General features: G+C 44.6%; 2 protein-coding genes across 9 annotated transcripts in view; one reads left to right on the top strand and one right to left on the bottom strand.

Annotated features, from left to right (window-relative positions):
- Positions 1–17222, top strand: part of Gpm6b (glycoprotein M6B) — a 148094-nt gene extending 130872 nt beyond the window's left edge. For 3 of the 6 annotated variants that reach the window (XM_063242764.1, XM_005000506.4, XM_003463044.5), the window contains 6 exons: positions 1818–2004; positions 3602–3758; positions 8367–8538; positions 10992–11065; positions 12117–12182; positions 15270–17222. In XM_063242764.1, the coding sequence (XP_063098834.1) occupies positions 1818–2004; positions 3602–3758; positions 8367–8538; positions 10992–11065; positions 12117–12182; positions 15270–15419 (806 nt within the window). In that variant the 3' untranslated portion in view covers positions 15420–17222. Of the gene's footprint in view, positions 1–1817; positions 2005–3601; positions 3759–8366; positions 8539–10991; positions 11066–12116; positions 12183–13788 lie in introns of all 6 variants that reach the window. The other 3 variants (XM_063242763.1, XM_005000507.4, XM_003463041.5) reach the window with 1 other exon arrangement.
- A 1549-nt stretch (positions 17223–18771) lies between these two features.
- Positions 18772–27412, bottom strand: part of Ofd1 (OFD1 centriole and centriolar satellite protein) — a 37099-nt gene continuing 28458 nt past the window's right edge. For 2 of the 3 annotated variants that reach the window (XM_013144875.3, XM_063242761.1), the window contains 7 exons: positions 26885–27011; positions 25432–25529; positions 23941–24066; positions 20645–20796; positions 19717–19860; positions 19183–19250; positions 18772–18921 (listed from right to left, as the gene is read on the bottom strand). In XM_013144875.3, the coding sequence (XP_013000329.1) occupies positions 18879–18921; positions 19183–19250; positions 19717–19860; positions 20645–20796; positions 23941–24066; positions 25432–25529; positions 26885–27011 (758 nt within the window). In that variant the 3' untranslated portion in view covers positions 18772–18878. The remainder of the gene's footprint in view (positions 18922–19182; positions 19251–19716; positions 19861–20644; positions 20797–23940; positions 24067–25431; positions 25530–26884; positions 27012–27412) is intronic. The other variant, XM_063242760.1, reaches the window with a different exon arrangement.

Here is a 27412-nt window from a genome sequence, read left to right as displayed (position 1 = left end):
GCTAGAGAGAATTTGGACCTCGTGGTTTGGAGTCTGGAGAGAAAGTGGCCATCGTTACAGTCCTGTCATTATGGTCCTTTCGTCCCAGTCTCCAAAAAAAAAAGGTGACAAAACAAGATTGAGCTCCTGAATCTCTGGTCACCAGTGTCAAGTGTCTACATCTCTTCAGGGTACTGACTTGCTGGTGAACTTGAACTGCATTGTACACTGGCTCCCATTTGATGAGATTTCAAAAACTGGCCTGAGAGCCGTTGGTCTTCCTGGAAACGGCTGTTCCACTTTTGAAATACAGGGAAGCTCAGGCTAAGACTTAAGATGCGATATGTACATGGACCTGCTCCCCACAATGAAGGTGATCATTCTGTACTGCAGACATATACTAATAAAAACAAAAATTGAGAAAAGGAAGTACAGGCTTCTTATGAAGCCCTTATACTTTGTTTTGCAATGAACTAAGTAAGGGGGATCTGGTAAAGGGGGCAGCAGGCACGTTCCGTGGTCAGTTTAAGCCAGTGCTACTCATGCGCATGGAGAAGTTTGTCTCTGATGTGTTAGGTTTTCATCCCCTGAATACTCTGAAGACCATTGTCTGGGGCAAGGAAACCAAACTGGCTTAATGCACCGCGCTGGCCTTGCTGTAATGAATTGCTGTTGATTGCTGTTAAACATTCTAATGCATTTAAAGTTCAATTTCCCTGACAAGCCATTTACTTAAGGGTCTGGAGAATGTGAACAGGGATGGGAGGTTAGGAAGGTACTGACAGTACCCTGAGGCCAGAACTGTTACGTTGAGGCGCAAATGTCTCCCAAGTGAAAATGTCACCTAGCTATGCCCATCAGAGAGGCCTTTGTGGAACTCTCAAGTAGAAATGTTTACTTTAAAAAATGAGTAACAGTTTCATCTTCTCAAGACTGAATTATGGTTCTGTCTCCTTCATTTCACTTCATGGATGCTCATTTCGTCTTTCTTTTTTCTTTTTCTATTTCTTTTGTTCCTTTTCCCCTTTCAAGTACTTAAATATCACCCACCAGTCCTGGGCTCTGACTCTGGCCATGTGTGTTGGGAAGGGGACAGATGGAAGCCAGGGTGGGGTGGGATGGGGGAGGAGGAGGAGGACTTTGAATGAATTGCTTTGCTCCCTGAGCTGGGGGAAGCATTTCATTCTGAAGTGGAGGTAATTTTGGCTACAGAGAATAAAACAAATGGGCCTGTCTGAGTGGATCTCTGTGACTTTGTACTTCACTGAACTAGGGACCCAAGTGTCTATTACCTTTCCAAAATGACCACATTAATAGTTTTCCAAACCTAGTGCCAGGATAACTATTGCACCAGATTCTTCCACTGTCCTGAGAGGTCAGGGGCTTGGGGAAAGCCACAGCTGCTACAGCAATGGATGTTCTTGTGACCCCCAGAAGGCTAGAGGTAGAGGAAACCTGGGTGTTGCTTACCTTCCCAGAGCTGCACTTTCCTTGCTATTACCTTGGCTTTGTTAGTGGACTGTCATGGGCATTGTCACTTAGACAGGGCCCCCTCAGCCCTGTCTGTTAGGAAGCTCTAGAATTGTGACGGCCTCCATAACTGTTTGTCATTCACCACCCTTCCAGACTCTGAGCAAATTCCCTCTGAGAGACCCAGAGTCCTCATGTTCCCATAGGACGCATGGCCATGGGAACGACCCCTGCGAGTGGGGCCATGGAGGTATCAGCCACAGAGCCCAAGAGAGAAGACAGAGCAGAGCCTGCGTGCTCATTGGGTGTTCAGGAGGCCACAGGCATCCCTGCCCATCACGGCTGCCTTTTCTCTCCTTTGGGTCCAGGCTGCTTTGAATGCTGCATCAAGTGTCTGGGAGGAGTCCCCTACGCCTCCCTGGTGGCCACCATCCTGTGCTTCTCTGGAGTCGCCTTGTTCTGCGGCTGTGGGCATGTGGCTCTGGCGGGCACCGTGGCAATTCTTGAGCAACACTTCTCCACCAACACCAGTGACCACGCCTTGCTGAGTGAAGTGTAAGTACCTGCGCCCTTTAAGAGTGTGTGTGAAGCGGGGTAGGGTGGCACGCGCATGGAACCCCAGCACACTGAAAGGCTGAGACAGGAAGATCAAAAGTTCAAACCCGGCCCCGGTAACTTAGCAAGACCCTGTCTCAAAGTAAACAAAAATATTTGTAAAGGGCTGGGGACGTAGCTTAGTGTAAAGGCCCTAGGTTCAATGTCTAGTGCAAAAAAAAGAAAAAAGATATGATATGCAGCCACTCAGCAATGCTTCCCTAAAGACTACCGTGTACTCTCTTGGCAGACAACTGACACTTTTAATTAAAACACTTTGTGCAGATAGAAAAAAGCCCATGAGAGGAGGAAACAGAAATGGCCAAGCACGTGGTGGCATTATGGCTCCAGGTGACAGACAGGGTGCTTCACACAGTAGGAGCAAACCTGGAGGCATGTGACAAGGTGACAGGTTAATGTGCTGATCCTTCCAGTTTTCTGGTGCCCCTGCTGAGGGCTAACCCCCAACTCTGTGTCTTTGGGAACAGTATTTAATAGAAATTCTTCTGGCAGAAGAACATACCCCAGAGCATTGTCTAATGCAGAAAGGGGAAAATTCTGGGGGTTAGCCCCTGGTCTCTGCCTCCCCATTCTGAGACAATTCTCCATAGCTCCCAAGCACAGCCTCCTAATGAGGCAAGCTCTGCAATATAGTTACTTCCTTTGAATATCTTCCCTTTTTCTCCATTCCTTTAGCATTTTCATTTTCTTTCCTTTAATCCCCAACCTTCAGAGTGTTTATGTGTTTTTGGATAGTAAGGAGTTTCTCCATCACAGTGAAGAAGGCAAGACTGAATTTTTATGCAATAATCATGAAATCACGTTGGAAGAGACCTTAGGGAATGGTTTTCTAATCCATTGCTGAATGACATTCAAGGAAAGGAAGAGGGGCCAGGGAGGTTCTAAGGGAGGGATCAAGCCAGGAAGGGGGGTTCATGTGCTAACTTTGGGTGATGAAGGATTGTGTACCAAGGCAGAACCTGGAAAAGGTGTACTGATTTCATCTCATAGTGATCTCATTCCAAACAGAGCTCAAATTTCTGAGAAGTTTTAAAAATGCCCAGGCCTTACCCCAGACCAATGAAGTCATAATCTCTGGGCATGAGATCCAGCCGCCAGCATTTTCTAAACCACCCCAGGTGGTTCCAGTGGGGACTCAAAAGTCCCTTTCTGTCACTTGGGTCTGCACCCACTGTCATAGGACAAACGTACTTGAGAGTTAACTTTCTATAACTTAAACCCACTTGATACACTTGCTTAGGTATAGGGATCTCAGTGCAAAAGCCATCTGCCCATGCCACTTCTTAGAGAGGCCCCGAGTGAGTGCCTAGTTGGTCAGAGTGACATTAACCACCAGGCCTGGCCTGGAAGCCTTTGTATATGGCAGAAACATGCTGTCCACTGACCCATAGTTCGGATGGTGGCTCTGTCGCTGAGCATCCTCACTAAGTAACTTAACTCTTCAATACCTGAGTTCACTACAGAGCAAGATTCTGCCCGTCACTGCACAGGACCGTGAGGTGAACTCACATTCCAAGATCTCTTCTTGTGTGCACAGGATACAGCTGATGCAGTATGTCATCTATGGAATTGCGTCCTTTTTCTTCCTATACGGCATCATTCTGCTGGCAGAAGGCTTTTACACCACGAGCGCGGTGAAGGAGCTGCACGGAGAGTTCAAAACCACTGCCTGTGGTCGATGCATCAGCGGGATGGTGAGTGGGGCCCCCACCCTCGGACTGTGCATGTGCACACTGCTCTCCACAGAGCCATAGTCTCTTGACACAAATACCGGTCTTACCTGTGTGCAGTTAGCAACATGGACTCTTCCATCGTGGTATTGCTGATAAATTAAAACTTATGGCTGGGAATATCACATCAGACATTTTCCTTAGCAACACACAGCTAATAAATAAGGGTCTTCAACTGTAAAGTTCCCACTAGAGAAGGATATGACTTTCCTTTCCCACTGTTTCCCTTCATTCCTCTTTGAGTGTTAGTGGCCATGAAGACATGCATGTCCTGTGGGGAATGGTCACAACCCTGTACGCATTTACCAGCATGTACTGTACCAAGCACAAGTCGCGTTGCTTGTCCTCACAGATGCAGGGATTAAACTGGGCTCTCCCTCTAGGAGCTTCCAGTGTGAGACAAGGACAGCAAAACAGTGACCTGTGGGTCACATTCAGCTTACTGTCTGTTTTTAAGACCTGAGGGTAAATTTTATGTGTTTAAATGATTGGGAAAAGCCAAGTGAGTATCTCACCTCCTGTGAAAATGGCACAGTCCGGATTGTGATGCACATCGGCACACACCCCTGCCTGTCCATATGCATCTGTTCCCCAGAGGATGACACATTTTACAAACAGCTAGTAGCCAGATGGCACGTGCCTGCAATCCCAGCACTGGGGAAGCTGAGGCAGGAGGATTACAAATCCAAACCCAGCCTGAGCAAATTGAATAACTCAGTAAGACACCATTTCAAAATAAAATGTGGAAAAAGGGCTAGGGATAGAGCTCAGTGGGGAAGGCCTGTGTTCAGTCCCCAGTACAGAAAAGAAAAAAAAAAAAGAAGAGAACAGGATGCTGCATCACGTAAGGAAAGCCAACTGTGAGAATGAGCCTAGGAGACAAGAAGCACGTATGCGGAGGGATGCGGGCCACACAGAACCTAGGGCTCATTTAAAGATGGTGTTTGTGTTTGAATGGGAATTAATACTGGCATTTTCATATTAGAATACTGCACAAGTGGCTGGCCACGTTGGTGTGGCTTTTGAAAGGATGGTAAGGCATAAACAAAACATTCTGGGAGTCAAGGGAGGCTCACACCAAGGAAGAAGTACCAGGCTCGCTGTGGCCTTCTCCTGAGGAATATGAGGAAGATATCACGGCAGGGCCCAGACTCCCTGGGGTGCCCCAGTGAGTGTCACTGTCAGTGAGGACAAGACAGACGCAGCCCAATTGAAGCTCTAGGCAAGCCCCGCAGGAGTCCTGCCAGCTGCGGTGGAACCCTGCGCTGTCTCTGTGACCCTCATAGTCATGAGGGTGAGGCATGAGGTGTATGGTCCCTATGACATGACACGGAAAGCTACTCAAGGTCCGCATGAAGCTGCCGTGGGCAGGTGTGGCACTAGTCCTAGGAGGGCTTCTCAGGGCCTGGCTAAACTGCACTGACGGGAGCTGCCCAGCTCCTGCTCCACCGGGCCTTCAGCTTCTGCTGCATTTCTGTGTCCTTGGCTAAAGGGCAGCAGGGCCATAGAGGGGGAGGGCACTGTTGTGCTGTATGGCATCAGGAGGGGTTTGCTCCAGGGCAGAGCAATGAAATCAGCTTCCTGTGACATCTAGGGAAGAGGACCTGGCACAAACAGGGCAAGGCTTGGAAAAGAAGGTGACTCCAGGGCCACTTGAGTGAGCAGGCTGAAGGGAAGGGTCTGGCGAAGGAGGAAGGAAAAAGTCCTGCTTGGGAGCAGGAGCAGGGGTCAGTTCAGGCAAGGCCTCAAAAGCCAGGCTAAGAGTGAAATTGAGGGACAGGTTGGGGAGCGACTTGACAGTGCACAGCAAGAGCCAGACCTCGAGACTCCAAGTGGTGTGCAGGACAGGGCAAGGCACAAGCAGGCAACTGCAGAGGTACACACAAAGGTCAGGGGGAGGGTGGAGGCTGGGGGACAGATTTAAAGACAAGCGGAAGTGGACTCCAGGCACAGCCAGGGATCTGAGCATGAGAGGGTGGAACAAGTGCCACGTCCCTGGCTTGGGCAGTGTGCCGAGGGGGCTGTGTGTCCTAAAGGTGCCATGGGCCACATCAGGGCTTAACAAAACTGTGTCACATGGAGGCCGAGGTGACTGAAAGTGGTCCATGGAAGAACAGTGGTTGTGAACAAGAAAAGGCTTGAGGAATGAGTGTCCTGGAGCTCAGCACCATCCACTGGATAGGCCAAGGAGGAGCATTGAGGGAAACTGAGGAAGATCAGCCAGAGAGGCAGTAAGGGCTCAGAGAGTGAGGAAGGAGTGGCGACCAAAGAGATGCTCCTAAGGGCTCTAGATCATTGGGTGTAATCTCGGGGCCTGTGTGTCGTCCCTCCTCACAGGCATGCAAAGCCTGTGGCAAGAGCACCTAGAGCCGAGATGTCCTCCCAGGGTGTGTGGAAATGCCCAGGCTTTCACCATGCCATCCTGAACTCCATGCAGCTCCCTGGGCTTCTGCCTGCTGCCTCCACCATCTCACGCTGCCTGGCTACAAGCTCCTGATCTTCTGTACCATGGCCTCCAACAGGGTCTAGCCAGATCCTCAGCCCCCAGCACCCAGAAGACAAGGCTAGGAATGTCACAGTCTCACTGATGGCCGTGGGCTGTGGCCCCTACACCTATTGGGGACCACAGGCCCAGTCTTGCCTGGCCCCTGTTGCTTCTTCGCACCAGCAGGTCTGGGCCAACTCCAGTCTCTGTGTTCCACATAAGAATGCCCTTTCAGGAAGAAATGGCACCCAAAGGGACAGATCCCCAGAGCTGCAGCTGCCACCCTAAAGTCTGTCTAGAATGACAGCACTTGTGGGACTTCAGAATGGATGGGTCAGACCCAGGCTCACTGCCAGGCCTCTTCAGGGTGGCTCTTTGCCTCCTCCCTGTACATTTCTTAAATTTGTGAACATGAATGCTCCTTTCAGGACAAGTAATAGTCCCCACTATAAGTGTCGTTTACTGGCATTTCAGACAAATGCGATCCTACAAGAACAAAACCTGCCCCTCAGTTGTGAACCATTTAGTCCCTTGTTACTTTGACCTTCCTAGTCCCAAATTGGGTTCTTCTTGCCCCCCAGCATTTTAAGGTTAGGTTCACAGGACAGTGGATGGAGGGGCGGGGCTGGTGGTAAAAAGCCTTGCTCTCCCGTCCTTGGGGATGGGGCATTGCACCCAGAAGGTGGCCGAGGGAGGGAGGCGGCTTTGAATACTGGTGGCTGCTGGGACAGGAACAGCCCCCAGTGAGGCTCTTTTTGCTGGGCACTGGCCTTCCTTCTGGGGCACTGACCACCCGGAAGGGAAGGCTCATCAAGGCCAAGACTCAGCAGCCCCCTTTCAAGGCCTTGTGTTATTAGAAAGACTCGAAAGGTCTTTTGTTTGCTTGTTTTGCTGGAGAAATAAAAAGCCACCCTACTCTGGAGCAGCCAGATCATAAGCATTGGAGAGGAAATGGGGTGGTAGTGACCACTGAAATCTGCTTTGAATATTTGTAGAAATGCAAATGCTTCCAACCCCATAAACAGCCTTGAAAGAAAAGGAAAAAGGCCTTGCTTCTGCAGTTTCCCTGGGTGACCAAAAGGAGGCAGCCCCGCCTACCTCCCACTGTCCAGGTGTCTCTGGCTACCAGCAGAGAGACTGAGGCAGTCCTCATGTCTCCACCGTTAGTCTGAACAACGAACAGTCAGGTAGGAGGACTCCAGACCTGCCCATGCCCTGTAGGTACACATTCTGAGGACAGAAATACCACGTTTGAGGCAGTTTTTTCAAAGTTCCAAAATTAGCCAGTCATGAAGAAATTCAAGCGGTAGGGCTACATTCTTCCCCACGACCACTCATGGCAACATGCGGGCAACCACCAGGAACCTGTCCCTAAGCCACTGCTTGCTTGCCAGGCACTGTGAACCTCAGAGACAAAAGCAAATTAGAGGAAAATGAGTGCCATTTCAGGCTCACGGGGCTCTTAGCTTGCGTTGTGGACTGTTTGAACTTTTGATAAAGGTTCAGGCAATCTAATGCTTGAGAAATTTCATAGATCAGGAAACTAGCATGATTGCTTTTGAGAGAAGGCTTCCCGTTGCAATTGCTGTCGTTCTATACCCATGTGGATAAAGGTAGGTTTTGAGATATTAATGGGGTGCTCTGGTTCAGGAGCCTATGAAAAGCACCCAGAGCCTGTCCCATTAAGTAGAATACACAGTTTTTGGAACTGATGTTTATACTGAGCACCTCCTGGGAGGCTCTGCCACTAATTAGCCCTGTGACCTGGGGTATGTAAAGTCACCTCTTGGGGTGTCATGTCCTGGATGGTTATCAAGAGGGACCTGAAAGCCCCCCTGAGTTTGCTTCTGGCACTACCATTCTAGAATGCTTCATGAGGAGCACAGCCAGCTCGGACTTTCCCTAGTCTCCAGCCTCCTACTTTGTTCTGGCATTTCCTTCTCACTGCCACAGTGGGGGTGGGGGGGCGGGGTCCCCAGAATGCATCCTGTATCCCACAGGCTCAGGACAAGCCTGTCCTTCTTCTGGAAGATGTACCTGCCTGGCTCAGTGTTGATTCTCTCTCCTTCCTCTTGTGTTTGGCCTAGTTCGTCTTCCTCACCTATGTGCTTGGTGTGGCCTGGCTGGGTGTGTTTGGTTTCTCGGCAGTGCCTGTGTTCATGTTCTACAACATATGGTCCACCTGTGAGGTCATCAAGTCACCGCAGACCAACGGCACCACGGGTGTGGAGCAGATCTGTGTGGACGTGCGGCAATACGGTACTTTCTCCCCTGCCCCTGCCCGCTGGTTTTGTACATTTGTTCGTACATGCCTGGACCTTGGTTATTACGGGGACATCTTTTTAGTCATTCGGACTTGTCTCACCCATCCCGCTAAGTGGTTTATGCTCTTTCTCTCAATATGCTCAGTTTTTTGGGTGGAAGCATCACTTGGGCTTTTACTTGCTGGTGGGTCTCATATAAATTTTTGCTCTACTGTATTTTCAAGTTAGGTGTGCACTTAAAGCAGCTTTTATTAATATAGAACCACTTTATAATGCGATTCAATCAAAGACTTCCGGACATCCACTCTAACAAGATTATGTATTTTTTCTTTAGTTTCTTGGCTTTATCACTGACTTTTCATATAAAACAAGATTACACACATTATACAATCCAAGTAATTTTTTGCACATCTGACTCTTTAAATCAAGCTTTTAAATGACCAACTGTTTAAACTTCATCCCTGCTGAAAAACACAACACATAAAATTCGTATGTACTTGAAAGGTCTCAGGATGTAATCTGTGAAAGCTGCCTTCAGTTGTTGGAAACCAGTTCAAATGCTGTCTCTAATGAATGGGATCATCACAATAGGGAACTAAGGTTGGTTCCTTGTGACAAGCCTCACAAGGAGCCATTGGCTCTTACCATCAATTAATTTGGGACTCAACTTCCCTACTGCGTAAGAGAAGGCAGCATCCTAAGAAAGGAGTCTGATTATTGCTTCCAGCCTGGATGGTAGGAAATCTGTTCTTGGCCAAAAACAGCTAGGGAGGAAAAGGGCTTTTCATTAGAATCAAAAAAGAAATAACGGTCCTTCTTGAGCTTTGCTGAAGAGGGGTGACCGTTTTAGTGTTGCTGCTTGTTTTTCTCATCTGACTTATTCTCAACATCTTACCTTACAACATAATAGGAAGCTTGCCAAAAACTGCCTGGTGGATTAATCTCCTCACAAAAACCCGGGCCCATCTACTCTGTTCTTCATGATGCATTCAAAAACAGAGCCTGAAGTTGGTTTCCAAAGCATGTGTTAAAGACTATCTAAAAGTATATCACTGCCCCAGTCCTTAAAAATAACTCTTTGCCACAAATTTTAATAATAATTCTCTCTTTAAATCTGAATTTGCCCAACCAGTTATTCGTGAGCTGAGTGGTGTCACTGACAATTTCCCATTCTTCCCATGACTATTTACTCTTGGCCTGGGTCAGGCATGGAGGTAATAAAGTTATGGGGTTTTTTTTGTTTTTGATGTATATCTTCCTTGCCTACTGGAGAAGTGTGAATTGAGCTGCACTGAATAGATAAGTACACAATTGTACATTACAAGGGAAAAATCAGCATCTCGGTAAAAGTTCTTTGCAGAAGCCATTCAGAGTTACAGCGACAAGACACATCACACACTGTGCTTCTACCCGCTGGGGTGAAGGACATTAGTGTCTTTCCTTTTTTCCTATATTTCCAATTTGATTTTCAAGCCCAAAGTGTTTCCAACACAGATATACAAAATATAAATCCAGGATTTATCAGATTTCAACACACATAAATTGCTCTGTCAAACTGCCACTGTGTCTGGTATGTGGTGTCATTTTTGGAACTTAGCTTGTCATGGGCCGCTGTCAAAGAATGTGAGTAGCCTGGCTGTAGACCCTGGCGCTCCCGTGGAAACATTCCTGAGCACAGTGGCCCTGGGCTACTACGGGGAGGCACCCTGCACCAATTAATTCACTGTAGGCAAAAGCTAGTATTGCAAGTCATTTTGCAAGTATCAACTCAGCTGGAAAAACCACAGTTTGTAGAGGGAAATACCAAGCTGTTTAAATCTCTCATGGAATAGTTGAGTTTGTTTTTGCCAGAAATGCCAGTTCTGCAGATGGCAGATATCTCGATTGTTAATGGGTAACACAGCCTATAGTTATACTATAATTGACAGTCAGAGTGGTGTGGTCTATAGCTGGGTGTGGTGGCATATACTTGTAACCCCAGCACTTGGGTGGCTGAAGCAAGAGGATCACAGTGAGTCTAAGGCCAGCCTGGGCCACACAGGGGAAAGTGGACTGCTTGTTTAAAACAAAAGACTGGTGAGGTTGGTTAAGAACATGAGCTTGATATGGTGGTATATGCCTGTAATCCTACCACTCTGGGAGGCTGAGGCAGAAGGATCCCAAATTTCAGCCCAGGTCAGGCAAGTTAGTGACTTGGTAAGACCTTGTTTCAAAATAAAAAATAAATAAATAAATAAAAGGGGATGTAGCTTGGTGCAAAGGCCCTCAATTCAGTCCTCAGTATTGCCAAAATAAATTGATCAATTAGAGTACATTAAATAGGCTGTGGGTAAAGCTCAGTGGTAGAGCGCTGTGCTTAGTGTGCTTAATTCACAGGGTTCTGTCCATCCCCAGCATCTCCCCAGTGAGGCACTGTGGTTTTCACTAACTTTGGGATTCACTTGGCAGGTATCATCCCTTGGAATGCTTTCCCAGGAAAAATCTGTGGCTCCGCCCTGGAGAACATCTGCAACACTACCGAGGTAACCCGGTCACAGCTCACAGGGCTCACATGTGCTGCCCCCATACCTTAGACTGAGAAAGAGCGTCCTCCTGGCTGGGAAGAGCACCAGAGATGGCCAGAATGCTCTGAAGGAAAGCTCTCTCACGAATCCCCAGGGTTCACCGTAACATTTCCATATGTTTATGTTCACTCTTGTGAAGTGTATGTCACCATCACTATTCAATCATTTTTGACCTACAAAAAGGGTCATATCAGTGAGGATCCTTAGGGACTGGTAAGCTCTTCCTTTGGGCAGTAATTTAAGTGAGCTCAGATCTGCAAATTGGAGAACTGAGCCTTCTATTTCTGCCTCAGAAAGCTTTTCCAAGTAGAACATGTATCACAGAAAAATGTAATTTTTGCAGCAAAGATCTCCCTGGATTTGTGTATATACAAATTTTTTTTTAATCGGTACCAGAGATCGAACTCACGACCACCTGCTTGCAAGGCAGGTGCTTCTGCCGCTGAGCTAAATCCCCAACTCCTATATACAAATTTTTCATAAGAGGTCACAGTTAATTATTTCAAGAATGGCCTACCCTTATTTCTACTTCTCATTCATTAGCAGTACGTTGTGACACCTTGTCTCAACTCTAGAATACTCTTCAGTTATGGGCTTCTGTTTATAAAGTAAAATTACTAATGCATGGGTGGGAACTTGCATAACTAAGAAAACACCAACAGTGCTTTCCAAAAGCAGTGAACTATAGGAATGCTCAGCCTTCCGCCGTGGCTTGCCACGCTGTGCAACTATAACACAGACTGGTGCGAGCCATGCTGCACATCGCAGTCATCCAGGCTCAGTACAGTACACGATGGCCAAGCCTGGGCCTTGTGTTCCAATTTCACGGGTCTGGGGCATACTGTTGGCATCAGAACATTTCTGAAGCCTCCCCACCCACCGGTGATCCAACATGCAGCCCAAGCTTGCAGCGCGCAGCTGCAAAGGCGGCTGTGACTACATTCCAGAACACATGTAGGCCATTTCCTTCCCCTGCAAATGCTTATGCTGGTGCCCTGTTCTTTCCTAGTTCTACATGTCCTACCACCTGTTCATTGTGGCCTGTGCTGGAGCTGGTGCCACCGTCATTGCCCTGGTGAGTAACTGCCCTGGGACCACCCTAGTCTAGCTCTCCTCATCCCCCAGCCTCTAAATGACAGATTTCCCTTCCAGCTTTTACCAGCCTACAGAAGCAAACGGTCCTGCCACTCAGTCTTGGTGAACTGTCTCCTGTGTAAACTTACCGCATGTCTAGTTTGCAGGAAGTACTAGTGGCTGCCTTTGGCACCAATCGTAGGCAATAGCATTTGGACTCTGTAGGAAGAAGAAAGGGTTCCAACACCTGTCAACTGGGCCTAGCATATTGCCTTGTTGCATTTAGCACTTAAGTTTCATGATTTCATTCATGGGCAGATGCTCATGCAAGGCATTGCCTGTTTCTTTGCAAAAAAAAAAAAAAATCTTAACTGCCAAATGGAAAATGTATGCATACATATATTAGACATACATAGTTGATGTCATTATGTGCAGCAGTTATATTCTATAAGGTCACTTCAAGCCCAAGACAGTGACTACTGAGCAACTTCCTCTGGGGAAAATATAGGGCAGGGTTCCTGTGAGCCTCTGGTCACACCATTTTCACCAGCCTGGCACTACATAACCTGTGTTTTAGTGTAGACACCTCATTTAGCACATACTTCTGGCTCATTATGATTTAATTCATAGCCAACAGCACTGTCACTCAGGTCTGAGTGATAACTCTCTAACACACATATCATTGCCCTCTCCTAAGCCATCACAAAATCAACAGAAATTGACAACCTGGTGGCACTAAATATCCCTCCAGAACCCTTGTTTATAGCCTGAGCACTGAACCAAGAAGGCTAAATGCCACTTTGTTCAGCCTTGGGGTGAATATGCCTAAGTCATGCCATTAGGTGACTAGAAGCTTGTATAACCCCCTTTCCCCCACCTTGCCCTAGGTCAATTTGTAACTGAGAAACTTCCCTGAGCACTGCTCTGGTGGTTGCGTATTTTAGCAAGTAGGCAAATGGAATCTGCACATAAGATCAACTGTATAAAGACACCCGTGTGTGTGTGTGTGTGCTCGTGCATGCATGTGCATGTATTTGTATGTGAGCATGTGTGTAAACGGGGAGGGGGGCTTGGTTTGTAATCTGAAGGAAAGCAATTAAGATCGGTAGAGTAAAAGGGATATCTCAGCTGCCTGGAAATGAGCCGCTCCTGGTTCTTTGAACCATTAGGTCGTTCCCTCCCATGACAGCCTCTGAAGAAAAGCAGCCTATGTACTCCCAGTGGTGACCCATTCTCTTGGCTGAGCAACAGGCTGGAAGGGGACTCATTGTTGCTGATCAGGCACCTGGGAAAAGATGAAGGGAAATAAGGCCTTGAGCTTCAATCTTCCCATGCTGCTGACTGGCTCTGTCTTATTATCCTTGACACACACCCAAGGCTTTTTAACAAGCTTACCGAGGGCAGAGCCAAGAACTTAGATTGTCTATGTGCAATGAGGAAAAGTTTGTGTGTGCTACGTGTGAAAATTATCTGTTGAGACTGCAGGTGGGGAAAAAGAATCACCATAGACTGTGAGCTGGCACCTGTCCCTGCCCAAACTTAGAAGTGTCATGACATCAACCCTCACTGCCTGTATCTTACTGTCCTGTTTTGTTCTCTTCCACCAGCTGATCTACATGATGGCTACTACATATAACTATGCGGTTTTGAAGTTTAAGAGTCGGGAAGATTGCTGCACTAAGTTCTAAATTGCATAAGGCCAATAAGGAGCGTTAGCGAGCTCTACTCTGTAGCATGAATATCACTGACACTCCAGACTAAAGCAGAGTCTAGGTTTCTGCAGTTTTGTGACAGTAATTTGTAAATAGCTTCAGTTAACTCCTTTTGCATGGTAGAATAAAATGACTTACTGTACATGAATTACAAAATAATGAGATCTGCCCATTTCTCCATTTTGAAAAGGATTCGCTTACTGACGTTGGTGAGCATCCTTTGACAATAACTTTCTTGAGTCTTTGAGCAGAATGTCTACATGAAAAAATTAATGCTTTGGCACCCCTGCATTTTGTTATTTTTGCTTGCTTGGTTACCAGATTCAATGATGAAAGAGAAATGTTTTAATTTGGATTTTGTTCTGTCACATTCTTAATAGAAAATATTTTGCAAATATATTTTAACTTGAAGGTTCTTTTTTTATGACAGCACGGTTCAGTAACAGTTGTCCCCTTATATCCAATGAAAATTTGAAGAAAAGGGGCATCGCCCATTTGAGTTCTCTGCAAAAAGGATTTATTTTCATATAATTTTTTGGCCTAACAATCATTTCTTTAGAGCCTACCAAATTGGAAACCTTAAATTGTTGTCTTTTGGCGAGTGGTTAACTGTGTTTTTGTAGCTAGGTTTCAAGCTGCATGAAAGATTTTAACAGTAAGAGAAATTGGGTGCTGATCTGAAGGTTTCAAATATGTTGAGAAGGAAGTATGAAATAGAAGGAAACTGAGATGTAGATTTATTTGCAGGAAATGTGAGGAAATAAACTGGAAAGAAGTTCTAGAGAAGAATTTTTATATTTTGTGAAATAATGGCAGTAATAAAATGAAAAACGTAGTTTCATTACTAAAATTTTGTTAACATAGAGACTGCATGCTTTCCCCATAGTTCTTAACTTTGGTTTTGACATTTTAATTTTTTCCATGTTAAATATGTAGTTTTTAAATTATTTACTGGAAATAAACACTGTTCACACTTTTAGGCCTTTGGGGGAAATTGATTTTTATCCACAGGCTGAAAAGATCTTTGCGCTGCCTTCACTTAGAACACGTTTTGCAACTTCCGTGTTAGTCTTTACAATTACCCTCAAAATGGTAAAAAACACCCTTTTGTATCTCATTTTTGCTTTTTCTTAACAATAACTTTGGCCATTTTCCCCCCAATTTGCTCTACTTGTGTACTAACTTTTCTCTGGCCTTTTAATACAAAGCATACTGTTACAGCATGCTCTCAGCGTCTGCCACCTCCGCAAGCAGAATGAGTAGTCATGAGTATTATTAATACCGTCCTGTCCCTGCCGAGTGCGTCTAATCTGACTAGCAGCTCGCTTTGCCTTCTCACATGCTCACTAGCCATCATGCTCACCCTTCTTTTCCAGATCCACTTCCTCATGATACTGTCTTCTAACTGGGCTTACTTAAAGGATGCAAGCAAAATGCAGGCTTACCACGATATCAAAGCAAAGGAAGAACAGGAACTGCAAGACATCCAGTCTCGGTCAAAAGAACAACTCAATTCTTACACATAAATGTTTGCCAGAGTGTTTCAGCCGACGAATTTACAGCTCTGACAAATCATCAGACAGCTGCTCTGCAGTACAGATGTGTATCCCACCAAATAAACTAATGTAGATGTATCAACACTTCACTGTCTGTCTCAAGCTGCTGGGATGTATCTCTAGGAAAATCTTCCAGTGGGTAAATCTTTTTTCTTTAGGACAAATATTGCAGGTTTCACATTAGCCATTTTAAAAGGCAACACTTTGACAAAGATTGTCCATTCTTTTGAAATTTGTGGCATGGACATACTTATTTTTAGAGCGAATCTACCAAGGTAGGTGATGGGAATGTGTCACACTCCTTGGTAGGGACCATTGACAAGCCAACATCTAGGGTGCAACCATAAATTCACATATGCCATCATCTGTCTTCAAACATTATCTATATAGGAAATAAAATGGAATTGGTATGTTCCATCTCTGACAGCTGACATTTATCAAACCTGGATTCTTACAAGTGACTTTAAAAACATTTGCACCCCCTCAGTCAAGATCCATTAATTTCTTCAACCAATAAGAAATCTATTTTTCAATAATGCTAAAATGAGCTACAACAACTCTGTTGAACTTACCACTGAAGAAGCTGGGCTCTGACTCACTAAGCTTTCCAGAATCAATTTTATAATAGATTTCATTTTAACAAAATACTGATCCAGTTATTATCATTCTTCTCTGGAAGTAAATGTCAGCTCTGCCTTAATGAGTATTGCTTTAAATTTCTAAGAATTTGTATTATAACAGACCCCAAAATCCTCCACAGAATTTTTTTCCATAGCTATTTTTAAGTAAAAAGTGTTACCTTATTAAAATGACCACCATTCTAAAGCATTTTTAAGTGGTCTGAATAGTGAGTTTACAGTTTCATACCAACTATCTAAAAACCTAACTGCAAATTGACCACAGACCTCTAACCTCCTACTTTTATAAACTTGAATACATAAATAAATTAGGGCTGGTATTTATTCCGTATTTTTTTCTTATCTAAAACTTAAGTTTCCTGGAATAATAATGTCTGATGTTCAGCAAGAAAACTGCTTGAGTTTAAGCCATTTTCAAAAGAAATTTGCCTTCTAAATCATTGTGTTCCAGAACATTAAGTGACTATAGGTACTGGGTATTAGTGATGGTAAACTTTGTGTTTTTCTTTTTGAAATGATCCATATAACTGTTGGGTGCATCACTGCTTTTCAAAGGGGCTGCATACTATAGGGTTAACTATGTATATTCACGTTAAGAGTTAACTTGTGGTTTGGCTGTTTCCTGGATTTTAAAACATATACATGTGCAGAAATGTATTCAAATGAAAGGAAGCATACATTTATCAAGATACTATTAAAATTGAACATCAAGTATAATATTTCATTTGGATTCTTTATTTTTAGTTATGCCTAAAAAAATGCCTACTTGGATTTCTTAATTTGGAGAAGCTCTCTTCTGTGTAGAACAAGTGTTCTAAAGTAGCATAGTGTTTTGTTTTCCTGTTGCATGACGAACTTAAATATTCTTTCCAGCAGTGGAGGTGCTGTTAGAGTCCAGTGTTCTAGAAGAGGCAGTGTCTAAAGCCTAATTTTACTTTTCTAATTCTGGTAGCTATTACCAGGAACTTTTGAAAGTTTTGTTGACGTAGTCTAATATTTTTTATGTAAAGAGCATTAAATTTTGCTATGTATAAATTTTTGTAACCTAACAGTGAATCAATATTTTCTATCAGTGCCAAGGGCTTCCTGTAGTTCTATTCAAGTGTTACAATAAATATTTGTAGATAATAGTCAATACTTGTGTATGCTTATTTTAAAGATCTATTTAGGTGGAAATAAATAGTTGTGGATGTATTAACGGTAATGAAATAAAATTATAGCTTCATTCGTTTGCCTTTTTACCATACATAAATCCTATCTGTCTCTGTCCTCAGTATGGTGTCATTCTTAAATATGCATAATCAATATTTCACATTTGTGTAGAAATCTAATCTATAAGAACTAGATGTTTTATTTCTGACAGGAATCTCTGTTCAGCAAGAGCAATTTGAGAAAATATTATAATGTTTGAAAAACACTCAATTTTTCTGACTAGCTCCTCCAATAAATAAAGGCCACATACCTACACAGTTAACACAAGAGTTAATCTTTGGCAAGGCAGAAACAATGGGGAGCCTTAATAAGGGGCAGTATATAACACTGGCTCATATTTGAACCTAAAATATAAAAGTCTAATGAAAGATTTATTTGGGCATATGACAGTGATGAGCAGAGCTAAATTTGTTATATAGGATTTCACTTTCCAGTGTTTTAAAACTACTTATCTGTTAGTGTCATTATGCATTTGGATTTGCTACATCTGAGCTTTCTTAGTAAGGACCAGCCTTTGTCACCATTGACAGTGACATTTCTAAATGAGGTGCCGAGTCTGGATCGTCACCCTTCATTTAGAGACAGCGGAGAAGCAGGAGCTGGATTAGCCTATTTGTCACACTGCTTACTATCTTCTGTTTAGTTGCATTCTGTGTAATTATATAGTCTTAAGAACAAACTGTAAATAATGTTCGATAAATCATAAGCAGTCTCTTAACTGTAATCCTGCCAGCAAATTTAGGAACCTTTGGAAAGAAGACAATTTTTTTCCCAGTTATGCCTTACAAAACTTAAATTTTAGGAGATGAGAATGAAGTCAGAAGGGAGGAGCCCACTTGTTTAAAAATGACATTTTAAATCTGCTCACTAAAAAGGAAAACTGAAGATTCCCCAGTAAAGATGCTGTCTCGATCTATTCCTGCTGCTGTAAGAAAACAGACTGGGTAATTTATAAAGAAATGCGTTTCTTACTGTTTTGGGAGACTGGGAAGTCCAAGATCAGGGTACTGCCAGGTTCAGGGAGAGTTGGGTCTTGGCTTCCAAAATGGCATCTTGAGGACTGAGTCACCTCAGGGTTTAAGTTCCAACACAGGAATTTTGGAGAGACACATACATTTAAACCACAGCTGATGCCAAAAGTACTCCTTCTCTGGTCTAGAGGGGAAAATTCCGTCCAGGAAACAAGAAGGTGCTGGGAAATAGGCCCTTTGTTTTACCAGTAGTAGCCTGACTCCAGGGAAGGGGAGGAACACACATCTTACACTTTCAAAATGTAGGCCTGGAGTTTGACCAGTAAGAGAAATTTTCAAATAAGCCAAACCTAAGATGAAAAAAAAAAAAATGGGCAGGAAAACAGTTCACTGGAATGTGATGAATGGGAAATTCTATAGCTGAAGAATGGGTTTCACTTGACTAGATTATGCTTGGTTCATATGCTACAGTACCCAAATAAAATGATATAAAAAGCACACTGGACTGCACAGTTTTTATTGAGAATTTTGTTCAATTACAGAGAAATGTTGGAAACAACTAGACTTTGGTTACTTCATGGTTGTAAGAAGCTGGACAGCTAGCGTAATTACCAAGTGTCATCTGGTTCTTCATGAGAAAAACCTGCACAACTAAATCAGACAAAAATTCATGTCAAGTTTGAGATCATCATAATGTTTTCATTTCTCCCGTGGGGAGTCTTCTGCCCTCACTTACATTTGCATCAGGGTCAATTTCCCACAAGTTAAAATCACAACAGATTGTTTTTTAAAGTCAATACTTTGGACTGACTGACCAGTTTGTCAAAGGCAACCTCAAGTATTTGACCATTTCCCTGGGCTGACAAAAGGAGCCACAATGGTTGCCTAAGGAACAGGTTAGGGAAAGCATACCTTTCATCCTTGTCGCTAGGTGGCAGTGTATCCCCTTGAGAGCTTTCGCGAAGTGTCTTTTTGGAGCTCTGACAGTGGGCAAGGGAGGGGGTTGGAAGTTAGACATGAATTTTATGAAATGCTCATTTATCTAAGAACTATTTTTGAAATATATATGTAACATGAGTCTCAAATACAACCTCAGTGTGAAATTTTACAAGCACATCAAAATATAGTCTACAGTTTAACACCAATAATTCACTTTTGTCTTACAATGTACTTGTTATTCAGTGACAGATTCCTTTCTTGTTTTTAGTAAGAAACACCCAAACCTATATAAACTGACAAATCAAAAACTCTTCAATCTTCTGCCTGGGCAAAATGTGTGAGATTTTGTTGAAAGAGCATGATATAGTTAAAAAGATTCATGGCTCCTTTTAAACTATGGATTTTCTATGCTTTCAAACCTTTCTGTCTTCAGGAGAGGACTCATGGAAGCCCTGCACAACCCTCTGACTCCCAAAGCACAGGCCTAACCACAGCACAGGCACCTACCTTATCTGCAGCCTGTTGCTCTGTCTTTTGCTGGATGAGTTTCATGTACTTTTCTAAAGGATTTTCACCAACAGCTGATTTTTCTTTCATTTCTTCAATACTTTCTTCTTTCATCTCAATCCTCAATGATTCTTCAATCATCCTCTATTAAAGAGATGGGTGCCAAAATAGGAAATACACAAAAAAGCTCTTCAGTCTTTAAGAAATTACACAGTAATAGAATCCTGACCCTTTAGGTACAGCCTGCATGCTGAAGAACTATAGATTTCAACTGAAGTCATGCTCCCATCAAAGGAAGACCAACTTGGCATCTCAAAGGAGGACATTCGTTGGCCTCAGGAACATTCATATGGAAAATGAAACGAAACTTGATCAGCATGTTCAGTGGCCAGAGTAGTCCCATCAGTCTAGGACCACAGCCAGGTTGTAGAAAGCAAAATGAGAACCACAGGGCAGAGGGAGGAGGAAGGCAGTGTGTGTCCCTGGAATTAACAGTTGACTGGGGGCCACTTCCACCCCTGGCTCTTCTAGTCACAGCTGGCTGACCTCAGGAGGTTGTTCATTAGCCACATTTACAAAGGGGTGTTCCATACCAAAGCATGGTCTCCCTCCCTCCCTCTGTGGGCTTGTTTTAAGGAGCACAAGTGTATACAAAAGCACTTTCCCAAATTGTCCTCTACCATGATACTCACAGAGTGTGTGACACTCTGGCAAAGGGTATGTGACACTCAGCGTGTCACCTGTAAAGAGTGTGCACTCTGCAGCCCTTCCCACTGCAGTATGACTACTTGAGGACAGGGATGCCTTTTCGGTCACCCACCACTTCTCTGGCTTCAAGACATTACTGGCTCACCTCCCAGAGCCCAAGGTGCCTTCCAAACACATCCAACAGAGACATGAGAAAAGCAGCTCAGAGCGTGTCACTTACCCTTTCCTGATCCAACTTTTCCAGTTCTCTCCGTTCCCTTTCCAGAGCCTCTATCAATTCATTCCGTCTTCGTTCTTCCTTCTGCTTTTGTTCTTTAACACGCTGTGCCCACGTGTTTTCTTCTTCCTGATGTTCTCCACTTTGTTTCTCACCTGCACATAATGGGATGGAAAATACAGGGTGACTAGCTTCCAGCATCAAGTTTGCCATATGATGCAGGCTCTGTTTGCAGGAATGCTCTGCCAGAATTGTCCCCAACTGTGGACCTGGTTCAAGCCCCCAACCTACCCCAGCCCTGCTGCATGTCACCTTTGGCTTTCCCGAGATGAGTACAAGGCACCTTCCCCACCAAAGACTCCACTGTGCCATGTTACTTCGTCCTCTTCAGCCGTGCCTGTCCTCCTGTTACTTTTCCCTGAAATCCCGCATTCCATGCCCATCTGCCCCATCTTGAGGACCCCCTTAGAGCCACTGGCCTCTATTCATGTGCACAGCAGTTTAAAGCCCTTTTTCTCCCAGAAAGATGCTCAAATCTCCTCCAAACAAAAAGAAAGCCTCCAAAATCCTCCAGCTCCCGAACCATGTCAGTATTCATTACCTGCTACTTCCCTACTGATGGTGGCTCTTCCTGGGGTTTTAGTGATCCCTGGGCCCCAGCCATTCCCACATCTATGTCTCTGGTCCCAAACTCTCACCCTAGCCTTACTTCTATGTTTCTAATGAGTTCTTGCCATCAGCACATGAAGATCCCATGCCACTGGCTTCATTCCTAAAATTACGCTATTCCTTTAATCATATGCTTCCTGGGTTGGGCATGGCACACATATGTAGTCCCAGCTACTCAGGAGACCTAGGTAGGGGGTACTCATGAGCCCCTGAATTCCAGGTTAGCCTGGGCAAAAAAACAAAATAATACAAACCTCTGTCCATTCTCCCCTTTGTTCATTAGGCCACTAGGGCTTGCAGATTCAACCTTGCCACCCTGCCTTCTCAGGCTTTCCCTGGAGCACTTAGCCAATGCCTTCCCTGACAGAAGGCTCCGCTTTCCAGTACCCACTGACATCAGCCCTCAGCATTTCCTACAAGGCAGACATGGTTTTGCAGTCCAGTGACTGCTTGGGCATAGCCCAAACCCACAGCTGTCTAGGACCTGACAGCCTGCCGCCTCCCAAACCAATCACCCACAGCGCATAGTGCCCCGCCTTTGCCCCAAAACCAGTCTGCATACCCCAGCCCACTCTGGTCCCTGCCCATAGCTCACGGCCACTCTGCTCCTTGGCCTTGTGCTCCTGTCTCTGGCACAAATCTGGCCATGCTACTAGATACTGGACTCACATGCCGGTCCTCTGAAGGACAAGCACTCGGACACCTGACCTGCAGGGTTAACTTGTCCCTGCTTTGTCACCAACCTCATGTACTTATTGGTCTCACCTCTATCTCTTCTGGGCAAGGCCCATGTTTTAATTACTTGACTATTCTTTCTCACTCTTGGCAACAGGGCCTATACTCCAAGCTTTAATTAAACCTCACCAAAGATGATTAAGCTGGCCTTTCTCTTTCAGTTCTGCCCCATAACTCTTTTTTTTAACCTGAGCAATGTCAATGAGCAGAAAATACCACAGCTTCACTAGAGGACTTCCACTGCTTTCCGCTGTGCCTTCTCCTGAATCTTGGTGAGAAAGAGTTAGTTTTGCTACTAGGAGAAAAGACCCGGTCTCTTCTCTCCCCAACTCTGTTGGATCCAGGGGAAGCCAAGAATCACTTCCACAGGCAGAACTGGAGCGGCCTCCTTGCTGGTGGAGAAGGGTCCCTCCCAAACAGCACTGCTTTTACAGGAATAGCAATCTCAAAACAGGAACGCTGTTTGGGGCTGATTAAAACAAAGGAGGTTGGGGGCTAGGGGTTAAGCTCAGCGGTATAAGTGCCTGCTTGGCAAATGTGAGGTAGATTTTGATTCCCGGCACCAAAAAAAGGGGGGGGGAGTTGCTCCTGTGCTCTGGGGGGCAGTATGTTGCACCTGTGGGCTGCTATACGGAAGTTTCTTGAGACACAAGAGCCAAGGTAAGTAGGCCCACTGGCACCTCAAAGATACCATGTTCTGGCCTTGCAATGTCCTTCTGTGTCCACAGGAAGAGGTGAATTAGTCAGAGAATTCTCAAAGACCAAAGCATAACAGTACCGCTTACTAATTATCTCAACAGGCGTCACCATCATCTGCATTACTGTTCACGGATATCCACCTCCTACTGTGCAACTGAGTCGCCTCCCTCAGGCTGGGTCCATGGCCGCTGCCCCACAGATGGGGCAGCAGCTCCATCCTGGGGCTTGGTGAGGGTTTGGGCGCCGCTTTGCCTCCCTGCCCCAGACACTGTAAGAAGCAGCTTGGTTTGGCTTCCTGCTAAATGCCTGCCCTAGGAGAGCAGCCCACAGGGAGAAAGTTCTCTATCAATTCCGGCTGATGGGGGTGCTTTCCAAAGCAGATTTCTTGTGGAGTCAGAAAAAGCAACCCCATGCTCTCAGAATCTATGGCTTCTTTCAGTAATTTCTCATGTTCTCTGCGACTTAAACCAACAAACTGCTATGAAGAGCCTCTGAGTATATATAGTACATGATGCTGTCCTCATGTGTCAGGGGTACTGGGAGATGCTTCCTCACATGAAGGCTTTGGTCCAAAGAATAAAGGACCCAGCTGTCAGTGGAGGCCATGTGGCCACTCAGCTCTGTGCCCTATGGAGAAACCAAGAAAAACCTATGGGCCACATAGGAAAAGTGTGACCAGTTTCCTTCCATCGACAAGTTGGTGGAATGTTGTCAACTTTTGGGAAGACTGAAATATAAAATTTTAGTCCTAATTTCTTAAGCCATAAAGGAAGCAAACAGAGAGAATACGAAAATGCTGTCATCACATCAAAGCCATGGAAGAGGAGCTGACTGCTAATGACGTTTCTCACCATAATTTGCCTAGATAATAAGTTGCCTGTGGAATGGTTTCAGCTTCTGCCAAAGTCTTAGGCAGGCTGTCGGGCTCTGAATAGGTACAGACAAAACTTTAGAAAGCTGCTTTCCTGGAACACTAAACCAGAATTCTTTCCTCGTGAGATTTTCCAAGTACCATCTTTATGTGTTTACCTGTGCGGTTACTTCGGAAATGTCATTAATTCCAACAATACTCCAACCCCAAGCCTTTAATAATTTATGCTTATAAGTAACCTGTCAATCCTGAAATAATTTCTAGAGCACAAAAATCAGCATTCAGTACCTGGCTGTGGCAGCTGCTGGAGTAAATGCACACTTACATTGGTTGTGATACGAGTGGGGGGTGGGGGTGGGGGTGGCAGCTGCAGCAGTGTCCATGTGAGGCATGTCACCAGCAGGGAGGAGCCTATCCACTTCAAACTGCCTTGGCCAAGCCTCTGCATCTGCTGAGGTGCAAACAACACACAACCATGAGTCTCTCCCGACACAGCAGGTGAAGGCTGGGCAGTATGTGGGGCGGGGAAGGGAACCCCAGCTAAAGCCACCAGGTGCCCTGCCCTCTCCTCTGTGATACTAAGCACCTTCCTACCACTTGCTAGTAAGGTCACTTCTCCAAGTGCTGCTGGTAGCGCTGCAGTTGGAACCCAAGTCAAAGCATTTTTATACTTTAACAGGTCCCAGGACAGTGGTTCACACCAGCGGGGATGTGACATGTTCAAGTCAGAGCCATTTGGCAGCGAGACACAGCAATTATGACCCCGGCATGAGTATGTTTAAGGACCAAATCTGTTTACCAAATTGGATTATTACCCACCAGGAAAAATCAATCCAACAGCAGCAGAATTCACTTAGCTTGCTGATAAATCATTTGAATTCAATTTAAATGTCAATGATTCAACAGTCCTTTTAACTGGTGGGTTAAATTTATAAAATTTATAAGCTCTCTCATTTAATTGTCAAAATGATAAATGATACTTTTAGATTTGACAATTAAATTCATAAGGCTAAGGGACTGCATTCAAAAATTGCTCAGCCAGGCACAGTGGCTCATGTCTGTAACCCTAGCTATTCAGGAGGTTGAGGCAGGAGTATCATCAGCCTGAGGCCAGCCTGGGAACTTGGCAGGACCCTATCTCAAAAAAAAAAAAAAAAAAAAAACAAAACTGCTGAGAGTATAGCTCAGTGCTCCGTGAGCTTAATTCCCAGCACCATAAAAACAAAATAAAACAAAGATTTCTCAAGCTGGAAAGAGCCTCAGATGATAGGCCCCACATCCTTATTTCACACTTATGAAGTGGGCAACAGGGTGAGACAGTCCAGGGCAGGGCCAGAGGCAGAACAACAGTTTCTGGACTCTTGAGCTTTGGATTCCACCACCTCCATTTTCTCACCGAGGATGGGATTTTCTAAATCTGGGCAATCAAAAATAAAATAAATCTGGGCAATCAACAGAATGAGTGTAGTTTAAGTAAAATAACACCTTCATATTCTGTAAAAAGGGAAAATAAAGAAACATCACTTATTTTAAATTCAAGGTAATCACAAACTTGGTAAATCAGGGATTCACTTATGAACCCAGCTATAACTACGAAATTATGAGTCATCCTAACATTTTTATAAAGGGTTCTCAGATACACCCCTGAAAATCTTTGTGACAGAAAAATGAGGAAATGTACTCTTATTTGTGGTCTTATCGCAAATGTTCCCATTTGTAACAGCTTTGCTTATACTAATAGCTATACCACATTTCACGACAACTAAGCTTTTCGTGCTTTCAACTTATAAAAATCAGTACTTATATTTCAACTTACTTGTAAAAGCTGGTTCAAATGCCTCATTATCTTTAAAAGCTGGCTTCTCCAGATTTGGAAATTCACTTCTGTCTTCTTCTGTTTGTCTCTGATAAAGACTAGATTGCAAGAATAGTCATGAGTGTGGAGTCTTAAGAAAAGTAAAACCCAAGAACAGAGAGGCGTCAGCAATTACTGGGCGCTGACTCAGCTGGCCCTGCACCACTGCCACCCTGCACAGGCACCCCCTCTGTCAGCAAGAAGTTCGTACTATCTCCAGATGCCATTCCTAAGGACTTGTCATGGTTTATGTCGGTGGCCCCAGGCCTCAAGCATCTGCATTGTGTATTTGTGATTGGTTTATTGTCTAGTGCTTGGATTGATGGTGGTGTCAGTGCTACACCCATCTAGGGGTGGAGCCAGCATACAATGCAATGGCAGGAAGAAGGTATGTCTCTCTCTCTTGCTGGTTTGTGCCTTGCTGTTCGCAGCCACCATTAACTGTGGCCCCGCCATGCTACCCTGCCTTGGAACCAACTGAATATAAACTGAAACCTCCAAAAACTGTAGGAAATAAACCTTTCCTTTCCCAAATTTGGGCATCAGGAATTTTATCTCAGTGACGAGCAAAAAGTAACTAAGACAAGACTTAACTTTCCAATAACTACACAACATTTTGGAAAAAGAATTTCCACACACCATCGCCACAAACCAGCTGAGGATACACCATCACAAGCCTGAGTGTACATCGAAGTGCATGAATCTGTTGTATGTGTGGGTCTTATTTTACCTTTTGGTTCATCATACAGGAAAGTACAATATAAAAAAAAAAAAAAAAAAAAAAAAACAATGTAAATGCCCTAGGACCACAAGAGGTACATGGCAGTTTCCAGCCCTGTACAGAACCATGTAAACCTTGCGTACCCAGGCATAAGCCCAGAGCGAAGAGTCAGAATTTCCTGTCATGGAGACCAAGCATGGGTACAAGTCCTGCCTATAAATCACAGCCTAGGTGACCACTGCCCTAGTCTCTAAAGACATCCACTCCTTTCTGCTTCAGCAGCCATACCCTAGAGCCCACTAGCACTTCAGAATTTGTTTCAATAACATACAAATTGGAACCATATCTGCTTATATTTAAATGTCAAAACACTTTTTAAAATGACTTTTCATGACTTATGAGATTGTTCCAACTTTTAAAAATAAGCTCAATTTACTTGCTTTTGACAAATTTTATACATTTGTTTATCTCAGAATCTGAGCCTATTCACAGATATAGGAAAGGGGTTATTAGTATCATTTCACATTCCCCGGGGATGCAGATGATACACAAAGATTACACATGATTTCACAGTCTGATTATTAATTCTATACAGCCACATGATCTTTACTACACCTCAAAAATTCAAAGGAGTAAAGTCTGAGACAGTGGGTGACAAGACACAACTGAAGTCAATCAGAAAACAATACTCACGCAGCCTTCTGCACTGGCGGGCTGGAGAATGAATGAACAGAGAGGCTGTGCTTTGACTCATCAGGTGATAACTGGGGCGTTTCATCAGGACAAGGGCTGGGGGACACAACACATGACCTGTTCAGACCTAAGTGACAGAAGAAACAAGGGTAAGGATATTATGAACGACATAGAGAAGATACTAATATGATTGTGAAAGAGCTCTATAAGCCTTAAAATACATTTTGCTATCCTTGCTAATAGCCAAATGTGACACCCGGAAGTCACAGAGAGAATTAAACTCCAGAGGTAACGCTAAGCTGTGCAGCACTAAGCAGCAGCACGAGCAAAGCCACTGGGGCTCCTCAGCACCTCTACCTGCTGAGCAAACACGAGCCCTTGACAGCCTTTAGGCTACTGACCCCAGGGCAGCCCTGTGTGGTGGAGCAACACTACTGCCAGCCAAGAGATGGCAGGACAGAGCGCCGGGGCTGCTGGGGCCAGGGCTTTGGCTGCGTGCGTCCCTTCTGTTGTCTCGGGCTGCACTCG

The sequence above is a fragment of the Cavia porcellus genome, unplaced genomic scaffold (assembly GCF_034190915.1).
Source record: "Cavia porcellus strain 051 isolate PalLab524CR breed Dunkin Hartley unplaced genomic scaffold, mCavPor4.1 scaffold_33, whole genome shotgun sequence".
In the NCBI taxonomy this organism is placed as follows: domain Eukaryota; kingdom Metazoa; phylum Chordata; class Mammalia; order Rodentia; family Caviidae; genus Cavia; species Cavia porcellus.
Note: the sequence above shows the minus strand (reverse complement) of the source record. Positions and strands in the feature narration are given on the sequence as shown.